At 43.2% G+C, this 13,744-nt stretch overlaps 2 protein-coding genes across 9 annotated transcripts in view; one reads left to right on the top strand and one right to left on the bottom strand.

Moving 5' to 3' along the window:
* NUMB (NUMB endocytic adaptor protein) overlaps nt 1-9,138 on the top strand; it is a 176,359-nt gene extending 167,221 nt beyond the window's left edge. For 3 of the 8 annotated variants that reach the window (XM_012438140.3, XM_012438142.3, XM_012438139.3), the window contains 4 exons: nt 392-685; nt 2,556-2,702; nt 5,270-5,416; nt 7,066-9,138. In XM_012438140.3, coding sequence (XP_012293563.2) covers nt 392-685; nt 2,556-2,702; nt 5,270-5,416; nt 7,066-7,781 — 1,304 coding nt within the window. In that variant the 3' untranslated portion in view covers nt 7,782-9,138. The remainder of the gene's footprint in view (nt 1-391; nt 686-2,555; nt 2,703-5,269; nt 5,417-7,065) is intronic. The other 5 variants (XM_012438147.3, XM_012438150.3, XM_012438146.3 and 2 more) reach the window with 2 other exon arrangements.
* PAPLN (papilin, proteoglycan like sulfated glycoprotein) overlaps nt 8,362-13,744 on the bottom strand; it is a 51,003-nt gene continuing 45,620 nt past the window's right edge. Inside the window, exon 26 of the mRNA XM_064375021.1 lies at nt 8,362-12,203. Coding sequence (XP_064231091.1) covers nt 12,034-12,203 — 170 coding nt within the window. The 3' untranslated portion in view covers nt 8,362-12,033. The remainder of the gene's footprint in view (nt 12,204-13,744) is intronic.

The raw sequence follows: 13,744 nt of genomic DNA, 5'->3' as shown, positions 1-13,744 counted from the left end.
CTTTCTTACGCTGCAGTTCCCAAAGTTCTCCTCCCCTAACAGATAAACATTGAAAATCATGAATCATCATTCTTTAAAAGACCACATATTAGGAATTCATAGGAACTGGGCTTTTAAGATCTTGTTCACAGTCTTAATTTATAAATCACTGAATGAGAATAAAAGATCTAACATCTATGTCTTAGTAGATATGCTGTGTGACATGTAGTAGGTTACTAAGCCTTTTATCTGTCTGAAAAATAGATCTGAACCCTACTTCTAACTTATCTTTTAAGGGACATTGGGAAGAAAATGAGTAAAAGGACATAGAGGGCTTTCGAATTTGTCGGCTCTGTAAACTCAATTTATTTGAAGACATTGCTAAGGTCTTCGTTCTCTTTATTTTCTTGAGCTGAAACAGATAAGATAGTCGTTGGTTCATCAGTGGCCCCTGGCAACACTGCCCCATCCCCATCCTCTCCCACCTCTCCTACTTCTGATGCCACGGCCTCTCTGGAGATGAACAATCCTCATGCCATCCCACGCCGGCATGCTCCGATTGAACAGCTTGCTCGCCAAGGCTCTTTCCGAGGATTTCCTGCTCTTAGCCAGAAGATGTCACCCTTTAAACGCCAGCTATCCCTACGCATCAATGAGTTGCCTTCCACTATGCAGAGGAAGACTGATTTCCCCATTAAAAACGCAGGTAATGTAGCATCTACCTGACTCACTGGGTACTGTAGCACTGAAGCATTATCATCACTTCCCATGGAGACACTAATCCCATTAAACTAGCCATTCCTCTTTCCCTGAGGTTGGTTGATGGTTGTATCTTTTGTCATTTCCCATTGTGGGAAAACTAAGGTCCATGGAGGAGGATGTGAAATAGTAATTTCTCTTCAGCAAACAGGCAGCAGAACCATGTGGAATTCCTAGCCTAAGCTACAAGATTTGTGGTTTGTCCCGATGTAAGTGCACTCACTACCTCTCAGCCAACCTCCTTCCAAACATCAAGGGTCTCAAGTTTCCATTCTTATTCTGCCTTTTGGGACCCAGCAGGGAATTAATTAAAGAGGACTTAGAAACACATAGTATTATCAGCAGAAGAAATGGATATGTGCTCATTGTCCTTCTGGCTGGTTGGCTCCATAGGGAGGAAACTCTAGATAGGTCTCTCGTGTACATCTAAGATCTGTTGTTCATCACAGACAGTGGACTTGTTCACAAATATTCATTACCTTTCAGAACCATCCCACAGGCCTTTGTGTGGCCTCTGTACAACTATGCCAGCCCCTATAGGTCTATCCTTATCATAAAATCTGTAGCTAAAGTATTAGATCTGGTCAGTGCTTTTGTTGGGCTCTATTTTACCTCCCTCCGAGACATGTCAAGTCATTGCTATAACAGAATATGAGGAAACTCTGTCTCAGGCCATTCCTGCTGATGGTATAAAAGTACAGAGAGTTAAGTTCATCTGACAGATGAAACTAGGCCTAAAGAATAATTGGACTAGATGACTACAGAGGGTCTTTTCAGTTCTTAATTGAGGTACCTCATTTAAGTCTCCCTCTGGGGCAGACAGGAAATAAAAACTATTATTCTCTTTACAGATGAGCAAACAGATCTTTAGCTCACATAATTAGCTTCCTCACTGATACAAAAGTATCCTAGAGTCAGTATTAAGAATAAAGGCCCTAGAATCCTACACCTCTGCTCACTTTTTCATGTTATCATAGATCGTATGCTTAGTACTGAAGACTGTGAAGAAAAATGAGATTGATGACATTGTCATAGTTTGTTACAGAGAAAAACAGTAAGCATCCACTAGTGCCCCAGACTTTTTAACCCATTTTTCTGACAAGTACTAAAGGCTCCAGAACCTAATTCAGATCACAGCCTTGAGAACACCTTGGAAGGCATATAGGTTGCAGATGTCTTCTAGAAAGATCTGGCTAGCTGAACATCTTGGCACAAAAAGGACAGATTCCCAACAGTGTTATAAGAAGAGGAGATAGCTGGGCGCAGTGGCTCATGCCTGTAATCCCAACATTTTGGGAGGCTGGGGCGGGTGGATCACCAGGTCAGGAGATCGAGACCATCCTGGCCTACGTGGTGAAACCCCGTCTCTACTAAAAATACAAAAAATTATCCAGGTGTGGTGGTGCACACCTGTAGTCCCAGCTACTCAAGAGGCTGAGGCACAAGAATCACTTGAACCCGGGAGGCGGAGGTTGGTTGCAGTGAGCCGAGATGGTGCCACTGCATTCCAGTCTGAGCAACAGAGCGAGACTCTGTCTCAAAAAAAAAAAAAGGAAATGAAGTGATTTGGGGATTTGTAAGGGAGGAAGATGTACCTTAGTACATTAATTGTTGACATTTTATACTTTCCCATCTGAAAACCCAGTGAAATTTTGGTAAATGTTTTGAAGCTGCTTTTGTAGCCCCACCAGACAGTTAATTGAGCCTTTTCTTCCATAAACAAGAGATACAGTATAAAATGCCAGCTTGCGTCTTACTATTAAATTTCAGGATTATTCAATTTTTCTCTCTGGAGCCATTTTCTGTTTGCCTTGCAGTGCCAGAGGTAGAAGGGGAGGCAGAGAGCATCAGCTCCCTGTGCTCACAGATTACCAATGCCTTCAGCACACCTGAGGACCCCTTCTCATCTGCTCCGATGACCAAACCAGTGACAGTGGTGGCACCACAATCTCCTACCTTCCAAGGTTGGTGCCCTCTGACCTGCTCAGCTGTTCTCTTTACAAGCAGTACTTTTAGTATACTGCTCACTAACTGTAAGTTGGCATTCTGAGCTTCCCAATAGCTGGACAGACCCATTAACTTCTCTATTTGATGTCTTAGATTCATTGATTTCTCTATTCGACGATGTCTTTGTGCTTTGTTCCCTTCCTGTTTTCTAAGATGTCTGTGTTTTTCATTTTGCATGTGCCCCATCTTTCACCCCATTCTATAAGGAATATCTATAGTCCCAACTTACTGCTTTATTTGCCACTTGACTGTTAAGGCTCAGCCTACCCAGCCAGTTGTCCAGAAGCAGTAGTCATCAGAATTGTTTCAAAGGTTATGCTTTCTTTAGTGTAGTGGTTCTCAACCAGGGGCAAAATTTGTCATTCACTGTCTGGAGACATTTTGGGCCTTTACAAGTTGGGGGTTAGGGAGGTTGTTACTGGCATCTGGTTAGAGGCTAAGAATGCCACTAAACATCGTTCACTGTAGAGGACAGTACCCACAACAAAAGATTATCCAGCCCAAAATGTCAGTGGTGCCAAAGTTGAGAAGCCCTGGACTCACCTAGTCTCTACCCTGTCAGAAAGGCTCATAAAGAAAAAGGTACTCCTTTGAGCTCTTTAGTTCATCTTCTATAACAAATGTCTTAAAATTTACCTTTGTGGCATTGAAGAGTTACAAGTTGTTTTCAGAGATACTGACTAAATAGTGGATATTGACTCGGAGGCCAGCAAAGAATTTGTGTAACTTAAATTACAGACTTCTAGAATTTGAGCTGCTGTAATTGCTGTTTTTCCATTTCTTTTGAAAGAGAACTCAGAGAAAGTTTTACTCTGGAGACAGTGCCATGCTTCTACTGGAAGAACTACATGGTTTTCCTCCAAGGGCCTTTTTTTTTTTTTTTTTTTTTTTTAATAAACCTTCATAGTCATGTGTGTCAAATGGCTTTTCATGTTATCTAACAAACATTTATAATACCAATAATAATAGGCACAATTTATTGAGCACTTACACATTGCTTGCCACATTGTAGTAGGGATTCATGCATTATCTCATTTAATCCCCACAACAACCCTGTGAGGTAGGTGTTACAGATGAAAAAAAGAGAGAGAGGCTCAGAGAGGATAAGTAAATTGCCCAAATCGTACAGCCAGGATTTACAGATCTTCCTGAATATGGCACCCATTACATTCTGCTGATTCTGCCTGTCTATAAGGCACTAAGTGTACAAAATTGAATAGAATATTTCAGTTTCCCTTCCCTGACTTTTAAGGGCTCCCAGTTTCTAGGTGAAAAAAATTTTTTTTGCCACCAAAAAAGCAAAGGCAAAAAGTCTTTTAGACAGTCCCTAGGTAAATAGTACCAACAGCATAGGCATGGCTGTCCAGTCCTAAAAAAGAAATGATTATATTGTAGGTCAGGGGAAGGTGCTTGTCTACACCATACTAAATGTTATTAAGAATTGGGCTAAGGAGTAGAAACTAATCTATATATCTGGAATAAAAGGAACAAGGGTTAGCAGATTTTAATAAAGGGAGATAAGGAAAGAATAGTAGGTGCTTTGTGATATTATGAACATCACAGAGGGGAAAAATCGTTGTAAAAAAAAAATGTTCTGAGAGTTACCAGGAGAGCTTAAAAAACCCTTCAAAAAAGAGTTGAAGTTATTTCTGTAGCAAATTACAAATAGGGATAATACCAGACTCATGGGGTTTTTGAGAGAATTAAATGAGATGATGCATATAAAATATTAGCATAATACCTAGCACATAATGATGAATCATTATATATACACGTTTTAACTTCTGAAGAGGAAACAAGGAGTATTTTTTTTTTTTTTTTTTTTTTTTGAGACAGTCTTGCTCTGTTGCCCAGGCTGGAATGCAGTGGTGCAATCTTGACTCATTGCAACTTCCACCTCCCAGGTTCAAGCGATTTTCCTGCCTCAGCCTCCCTAGTAGCAAGATTACATAGTGCACGCCACCACGCCCAGCTAATTTTTGTAGTAGAGATGGGGTTTTGCCATGTTGGCCAGGCTGGTCTCCAACTCCTAACCTCAAGTGATCTACCTGCCTCAGCCTCCCATAGTGCTGGGATGACAGGCATGAGCCACCATGCCTGGCCTATTTTTAACCCATTATTATTGATGACATAATTTGACTTTTTGGAAAAATGAAGAAGAGGGAAATGCTATACCTACTTCATTATGCCAAACACTAATTAATCTATATCTAGAATTTTTTTTTTTTTTTGCTACTCCTAAGACAAAGCAGCTCTGTTCACCTTAATTTGAAATTGTTTTTGTAGGCTTGAACAGTCATTTGACTATATCTATATAACCATTTAAAAATTACAACCTCTAATTCCCTTTTTGCCTAATGGTATGTACATCCAATGCAAGATATCAGGGTTATCCCATGGTTAACTCTTCTCTCTTAACCATTCCACCAGTATTGTGCATTCACCTGACTTGACCCAGCTCCAAGGGGTCACTTGTACACCCTGCATGAATTAACTTCATTGATGTTGTCTGCTCCCATTGTAGCTAATGGCACTGACTCAGCCTTCCATGTGCTTGCTGCTAAGCCAGCCCATACTGCTCTAGCACCCGTAGCAATGCCTGTGCGTGAAACCAACCCTTGGGCCCATGCCCCTGATGCTGCTAACAAGGAAATTGCAGCCACATGTTCGGGTAAGGTGGCCACAGATGGTGTTGAGGATTCTGGGATCAGATAAGTGACCCTGGTTCTAAAAATCAGCCTTTTAGCTGAGTGGGAACTAAGGAGGAATCCTTTCAGGAAAAGTATGTTCCCTCCTGGAAATAAGCTCCTTATATAAGAAAGGATGGTGAAGGAGAGCAAGAGATCAGACTGATAGTTGTTAGGATGGAACCGAACCACTTATAGAGCTTTTATAAAATACAGATTCGAGGGCCCCACTTCAGAGAATCCATCACCAGATTTGGTGATGTGCAGACATGCCTGTAGAAAGAGGGGTTCCTGGCTGGACACAGTGGCTCACAACTTTGGGAGGCCGAGGCAGGCAGAACACAAGGTCAGGAGTTTGAGACCAGCCTGGCCAACACAGTGAAAGTCTATCTCTACTAAGAATACAAAAATTAGCTGGATGTGGTGGCGGGCGCCTATAATCCCAGCTACTCAGGAGGCTGAGGCAGAAGAATTGCTTGAACCTGGGAGGCGGAGGTTGCCGTAAGCCAAGATCACGTCACTGCACTCCAGCCTGGGTGATGACATAGACTCTGTCTCAAAAAAAGAAAAAAAGTAGGGGCCTTGGCTGCTACAGTAGGAGGCCTACAAAAAGTGCTACAAAAAGCACTTTACTTTTGCTTTTTTGTACTTTCTAGTTTTTCTATAATGAACATCTGTTAATTATAAAACCAAAAAGATTTTTTTGTGTGTGGTTTTTGTGTGCAGTTCACCAGAAAGACAACCTATTTCTGGAAGCCAGGCAGGGGCCAGCAAGATACGGCCAGGTCACTGGTTATTTTCTTTTTGCTCTGTTGAGCAGAAGATGAATTGCCTTGGACCCGTTAGAGGATGTGCAAGCTAGTTTTGTTTTTTTTTTCCGAGACAGAGTCTTGCTCTGTCACCAGGCTGGAGTGCAGTGGCATGATCTCAGCCCACTGCAACCTCTGTGTCCCAGGTTCAAGCAATTCTCCTGCCTCAGCCTCCCGAGTAGCTGGGACTACAGGCACCCGCTACCACACCTAGCTAATTTTTGTATTTTTAGTAGAGATAAGTTTCACCATGTTGGCCAGGATGATCTTGACCTCATGATCCACACGCCTTGGCCTCCCAAAGTGCTGGGATTACAGGTCTGAGCCACCGTGCCTGGCCCTTTTTTTTTTTTTTTTTTTTTAAATAGAGTTCTCACTGTGTTCCCCAGGCCAGAGTGCAGTGGCACAGTCATAGGTCACTGCAGTCTTGAACTCTTGGGCTCAAGCCGTCCTTCTGCCTCAGCCTCACAAGTAGCTGGGATTACATGTGGGAACCACCACAACCAGCTAGTTTCTGTATTGTGGATGAGCCATAGCAACAGGGAGGGATTTCTGACATCAGTCAGCTGCCTTGGTTTAATTCATTTGAGCTATATCTAGACAGTGCTTCAGTCTGGCTGACACAGCAGCATGGTCTGACAGGTTTTCTTCATCCTACCACAAAATCTCAGTTGGTAATAGAGTTTTTCCTCTTACCTACTAAACCACAAAATGTCCCACTGAGGACATGTTGCACATGTAAGGATCATTCAAATAACCAAGATTATAAGGTAAAGAAAGGCACCCCTAACTGATTCTTTTGTCTCTCATCTTGTTGGTTCCAGGGACTGAGTGGGGTCAATCTTCTGGTGCTGCCTCTCCAGGTCTCTTCCAGGCTGGTCATAGACGTACTCCCTCTGAGGCCGACCGATGGTTAGAAGAGGTGTCTAAGAGTGTCCGGGCTCAGCAGCCCCAGGTCTCAGCTGCTCCTCTGCAGCCAGTTCTCCAGCCTCCTCCACCCACTGCCATCTCCCAGCCAGCACCGCCTTTCCAAGGGAATGCATTCCTCACCTCTCAACCTGTGCCAGTGGGTGTGGTCCCAGCCCTGCAGCCAGCCTTTGTCCCTACCCAGTCCTATCCTGTGGCCAATGGAATGCCCTATCCAGCCCCTAATGTGCCTGTGGTGGGTATCACTCCCTCCCAAATGGTAGCCAACGTGTTTGGCACTGCAAGTCATCCTCAGGCTGCCCACCCCCATCAGTCACCCAGCCTGGTCAAGCAGCAGACATTCCCTCACTATGAGGCAAGCAGTGCTACCACCAGTCCCTTCTTTAAGCCTCCTGCTCAGCACCTCAACGGTTCTGCAGCTTTCAATGGTGTAGATGATGGCAGTTTGGCCTCAGGAGACAAGCATCCAGAGGTTCCTATAAGCACTTGCCCAGTGGATCCTTTTGAAGCCCAGTGGGCTGCATTGGAAAACAAGTCCAAGCAGCGTACTAATCCCTCCCCTACCAACCCTTTCTCCAGTGACTTACAAAAGACATTTGAAATTGAACTTTAAGCAATCCCTAGGGCTATGTATCTTGTCCATACATACAGGGAGCAGTGGGTGGAGGTCAAAGGAGCAAAACACACTTTGTTTCCTGATTAGTACTCTTTTCACTAATCCCAGAGGTCCCTAGGAACAAGTCTAGGCCCAGAGTACTGTGAGGTGTGATTTTGAAAGACGTGGGAAAAACCATTCCTAGAAAGAAGCTGCCTTGCAGTTAGGCTAAAGAAGTCAAGGAAATGTTGCTGTCTGTACGCCCTCTTCCCTCACCCCTTACAAATCTCTAGCAACAGAGAGGCAAAAGTATCTGAATAAGAATCTATATTCAAAGCACATTTACTGAAGTATAAAACCCAACAGGAAGCAAAGCAATCTCCCTTTTACAGGCCATTCACCTGCCTCCTGTCAGTAATGGCCTGTATTAGAGATCAAGAACAGCGTGGTCTGTGCTCAGGCTAGGGAAGAGAGGGGCAGGCTATGCTGCCAGAATTCCCGGGAGGACATATCAGCAACTGCCGAGCAGAGCTATATTATTTTGGGGGAGTAGTTGAGCTTCCATTTTGAGTAACAGAATAAATATTATAAATATATATCAAAAGCCAAAATCTTTATTTTTATGCATTTAGAATATTTTAAATAGTTCTCAGATATTAAAAAGTTGTATGAGTTGTAAGTAATCTTGCCAAAGGTAAAGGGGTTAGTTGTAAGAAATTGTACATAAGATTGATTTATCATTGATGCCTACTGAAGTAAAAAGAGGAAAGGCTGGAAGCTGCAGAGAGGATTCCTAGCTTGTTTGCTGTCATTCATTGTAAGTAGTACATTGCAACAACAATCATGCTTATGACCAATACAGTCACTAGGTTGTAGTTTTTTTAAATAAAGGAAAAGCAGTATTGTCCTGGTTTTAAACCTATGATGGAATTCTAATGTCATTATTTTAATGGAATCAATCTAAATATGCTCTATAGAGAATATATATTATCTTTATATTGCTGCAATTTCCTTATGTTAATCCTTTAACACTAAGGTAACAGTGACATAATCACACCATAGAAGGGAACACAGGTTACCATATTGGTTTGTAATGTGGGTTTTGTTTTATCCTTTAAATTTTGTTCCCATGAGTTTTGTGGGGATGGGGATTCTGGTTTTGTTAGCTTTGTGTATGTCCTCTTACCCCTAAACCCCCTTTTGGTGAGAACATCCCTTGGCCAGTTGCAGCCACTTGACCTCGGATAACAATAAGAGATCTCATCTCATTTTTACTTTTGAACGTTGGCCTTACAATCAAATGTAAGTTATATATATATTTGTACTGATGAGAATTTATAATCTGCTTTAACAAAAATAAATGTTCGTGGTAGAAGCTTTTGCCCATGAAGGGCTGTTCTTTCCCCTTTATTAGTAAATGAATTTACTTTTAGTTCTTTTGGTCTTACTCTCTCTCCATTCTGCTGCTGCAAATCCCTAATTTCGTGACTAGAAAAATACCCTTAAGATTCATATTTTCATTCATACTTTTTAAGCTTAAGTTAATCCTGAGTGTTTCTCTAAAGTCAGATTCTTGCTGCTCAAAGTGTGGTCTGGAACAAAGGCATAGACTTCACCTAGGAGCTGGTTAGAAATTCAGAATCTCAACCCCACCCCAAGAGTGGAGCAGTACTTCTCAACCTGGGCTATGCAGTAGAATCACTTGGGGATATTTTTTAAAATCTTAATGGCTGGCCTATATTCCAGATCAGTTAAATCAAAATTTTAGTGGGCAGGGGGACCGCCCCCCCAGGTTGTGTTGTGTTGTGTTTTTGTTTTTGTTTTGAGACAGAGTCTGGCTCTGTCACCAGGCTGGAGTGCAGTGGTGCAATCTCGGCTCACTGCAACCTCCACCTCCAGGGTTCAAGCAATTCTTCTGCCTCAGCCTCCCAAGTAGCTGGGACCACAGGCGCGTGCCACCACGCCTGGCTAATTTTTTTTTGTATTTTTAGTGGAGACGGGGTTTCACCGTGTTTTTTTTTTAAACTCACAATATGGTAAAAAGTTGTGACCCACTGGCCTAGAATGAGTTATACCTCAGGCGCGTGCCACCACGCCTGGCTAATTTTTTTTTGTATTTTTAGTGGAGACGGGGTTTCACCGTGTTTTTTTTTAAACTCACAATATGGTAAAAAGTTGTGACCCACTGGCCTAGAATGAGTTATACCTCTAATCTTAGCCCACTATTCTGTGACTGGTTCTGTTATTAGAACTAATTAGCTGCTAGTTAACCTCAAACTTACCTTGTGATGTGTTTATACCAATAGGCCAAATTCTGATTTAATTAAACTGGGAACTCCAAGAAAGTGGCCTTTATTTTCCAATTTCTGTGGCAAAATCAGCCATGGTAAGTGAACGTGGATGCTCTTCAGTATTTTTCCACTATTAGGTGAAAAAAGACCTCTGCCCCAGCCCATGTTTCATTTGTTGAATGAGTAGTAGACTGAGAAGTATCACTCACCCATGATGTGGTTTGTCCCTTTTCCATCCAGTGTGTTTGGTAATAAAAGTCACCTTTCAGAGCTTTGGTCCCTGTAATGCCTGTCTTTCCTGTGTCCAGGAATAACCTTTGCTACTAGGCAGTCCTCTGGAAGAGTTGTAGAAGGTTAAAGTAGAAGGTTAAAGTGGAAAGGGACTTGGAAGCTCATAGAATTCATGCCTTTTGTTTTAGCAAAAAGAATTAGAGGTTCTGAGAGATGAAGCATGAGGTCTTCCAACTCAAGCCATTTCTGAAACCATTTCCCTGTTACTACATTGCCCACAACCCTTCCCCATTGGTATCTCCATCCTGCTAATGCTGTTTTTAATAACATTCTGATTTTTCTCTGGCAGCAAGAATTTTTCTTCACAGATTCCTACTTAAGGTAAGAGAGGGGCTCTTCATTGTCACTGTACAGAGCAGGCTGGTCAGCTTTATACAGGTGTCAGATGAACCTTCACAGCCAGCTTTGCGTCCTTGAAGGTCCAACATTCTCGATGATGTAAGGAGCTTTTCCAGTTCTTTCATGCTCTGGTAACAGTGCTACCTGCAGCTGTTTCATCCCAAATCGCTGAGGTCTTACATCTATTCCATTTTTTGCCAACAAGGGTTATGCTGTTAACCCTCTGCACCGGATTTAGAGCTGATTGCAGCACTGCCTAGAAGGGTGAAAGAGACTAGAAGAATGAACTATGGTTGGTTCTAGGACAGAATACTTTCCTGATACAGCAGGAGTTGGCATTCCCCTTAGAAAACAGGTGTTAACTTTGAAATCATTACACATGTCCCTGCCCAGCTTTAAATCAAGTGGAACCCTGATAGCTAGCTTTAAAACGCCATTGATGGGCCAGGCACGGGAGCTCACACCTATAATTCCAGCACTTTGCGAGGCCAAGGCAGGTGGATCACCTGAGGTCGGGAGTTATTGCAACCAGCCTGACCAACATGGAGAATCCCCACATCTACTAAAAATACAAAATTAGCCATGCGTGGTGGCACATGCCTGTAATCCCAGCTATGCAGGAGGCTGAGGCAGGAGAATCGCTTGAACCTGGGAGGCGGAGGTTGCAGTGAGCCGAGTGTGCCATTGTACTCCAGCCTGGGCAACAAGAGCAAAACTCGGTCTCGGAGAAAAAGCACATTGATGGCCAACCCAAACATGGTGGCTCACACCCGTAATCCCAGCACTTTGGGAGGCCAAGGCGGGTGGATCACCTGAGGTCAGGAGTTTGAGACCAGCCTGGCCAACATGGTGAAGCCCCATCTCTACTAAAAATATAAAGTTAGCCAGGCATGCTGGTGGGGCATCTGTAATCCCAGCTACTTGGAGGCTGACACAGGAGAATCAACTTGAACCTGGGAGGCAGAGGTTACAGTGAGGCAAGATCACACCATTGCACTGCAGCCTGGGCAGCAAGAGTGAAACTCTGTCTCAAAAAAAAAAAAAAAAAGCATTGGACTATTCCTAACAAATTATAAAGGAAACCTTTAAAAAGTAAAGGTTGTTCTTAACCAAACAGATAATTGCTCTTCCTGACAACAGCAGCCTATGTTTATGTCAGAGATGCAAACACTGATGAAAGCTACAGAGGGAAGCTGGTACTTGCTGCTGTTTGGGTGGGTTTTTGAAAGGGCTAATGTATTCCAGACGATAACTCTGTTTGCCAGCCAGAGAGGAAGCCAAGAGTCCATGTTCCTTTCTCCCCAGCCCTGTGAACTATTTTGGATTGGGGCTGGAGCTGGCCTTCATCTCTACTGCCAGATGGGCTGAGCATGAGGCTGGAAACGGGAACAGCTGGCACAGCAGAAGCTGGAGTAATACTCATTGCCACAGAGCTGGGCCTGCAGGATCAAATCACAGTTGGCCAGCTCTGGCTGGTCGATGCATTCCCTGCCAGAGTCCCTGGGCTGGGCAGTGGGTGCTGCAGAACAATAGGGGAGAGAGAAGGTGGTGAGGAAGCTCTGTGTATGCTGAAAATTCTCACCTGCCATTTCATTTCATTCAAAGGAACATGGCATTATAACTGCCAGATTCAAAACGAAGTGCACTTACCCTGTAACATTTTAACAACCATAGGTACAAACTCTGTGAGGGATGATGATTTCTACCTGTTTGTTGGCCTCATTTCAACATGCAGTGGTCCTCCCATTATTATTTGTGGCCTCAGCCCAGTAAATAGCTCTTCCCAGACTCCCAAATATTTATTGACTAGATGATTGATTAAACATCTCTTGATGTTAACTCCTTACTTTTGAGACCTGAATTGCTAAATGACAACTGCTTTGGCCTCTGGATTGGAAGAGCAGGTAGGATCAGCTGCAAGTAAAATTTTGAGTTAGCAAGAGCTGTGTTATCTTTTCCTTTTCTCGGCTGGGTTCCTCTAACCATCAAAGTTTTGTCCCTTCAATATCATCACCAGCTTATCTTAGTCACCTAGGTCCTCATCCTTCCAGTTTTTCACTTTCCCCAGAGGAAGCAATGCATATTAGACAAGGTAATAGGAAAACAGTCTTGTTAACGGTGACTCTAATATACTGAGAACAAAGACCTTGTGTTCTCTCCCTCTGAATTTACTAGGAATATCTGTATCTTGTAACTTCCTATTAAGAGTTTCATTCTACTGCTTCATTTCTCTTCTTTCTGGAAGGGGTTCTTACAACCCAGCTGACTTAGGCCAGAGCAGTACCTTCCCTGAAGTCAGACCTCAGGGAACCAGAGAAAGCTTTTCTCTTCTCTCCCCTTGTTTCCTCACAAAATACCAGTAAAAGACTGTACCTAGCAGCAAACAAACAACCTTACAAAGGTTTGGTATATTGGTATAACCAGAATACTAACTAAATTTACATAGCTAGCAAAGCCATTAATGCATTTTGTTTGTTTCTAAAACTCTGTAACTTAACTTTGGTATCAACTCTGAGCTGGTATAGCCCTGAGACCTATCATAGTGAGAACTCCGCATCATGATTAGGCACACCAGCTCTGGACCCAGACTGCCTGGGCTCAATCCAGGCTCTGCCACCTGCCAGCTGGATAACTCTGGGCAAGTTGCTGAAGCCCTTCATGCATATTTCTTCATCATCTGTGAAATGGGATTAATGGCACCTACTTCACAGGGATGTGAAGTCCTCCCAGCAGAGCTATGTCCCTTATACCTCAGCCTGACTAGTCCAAGGCCTCCTACCCTGGTGCCAACACTGAAATTCGTGTGCCACCCAACCATGAGTAGGGCAGGGTGAGGCAGCCTCACGCTGTGTGACCCAACAAAAAAATAAGCAGGTGAGAGCAGCCAGCAGAGGACCTGAGAAGGGTGGCCAGTCTGAAGCTGTCTGTCCCATCTAGGACACACATCTCATCAGGCCATTTCAGCTGGTAACCAGGTATCATCAGGCAAGTTTCTCATAATTTGGTTTCCCATATAATCAATCCCATCTGTAGCTAATCACAAATAATAATGTCTATGAC

Source organism: Aotus nancymaae, unplaced genomic scaffold, assembly GCF_030222135.1.
Source record: "Aotus nancymaae isolate 86718 unplaced genomic scaffold, 86718_ANA_hifiasm-v0.15.2.pri h1tg000011l, whole genome shotgun sequence".
NCBI lineage: Eukaryota > Metazoa > Chordata > Mammalia > Primates > Aotidae > Aotus > Aotus nancymaae.
This window is presented reverse-complemented; position numbering and strand designations above follow the sequence as displayed.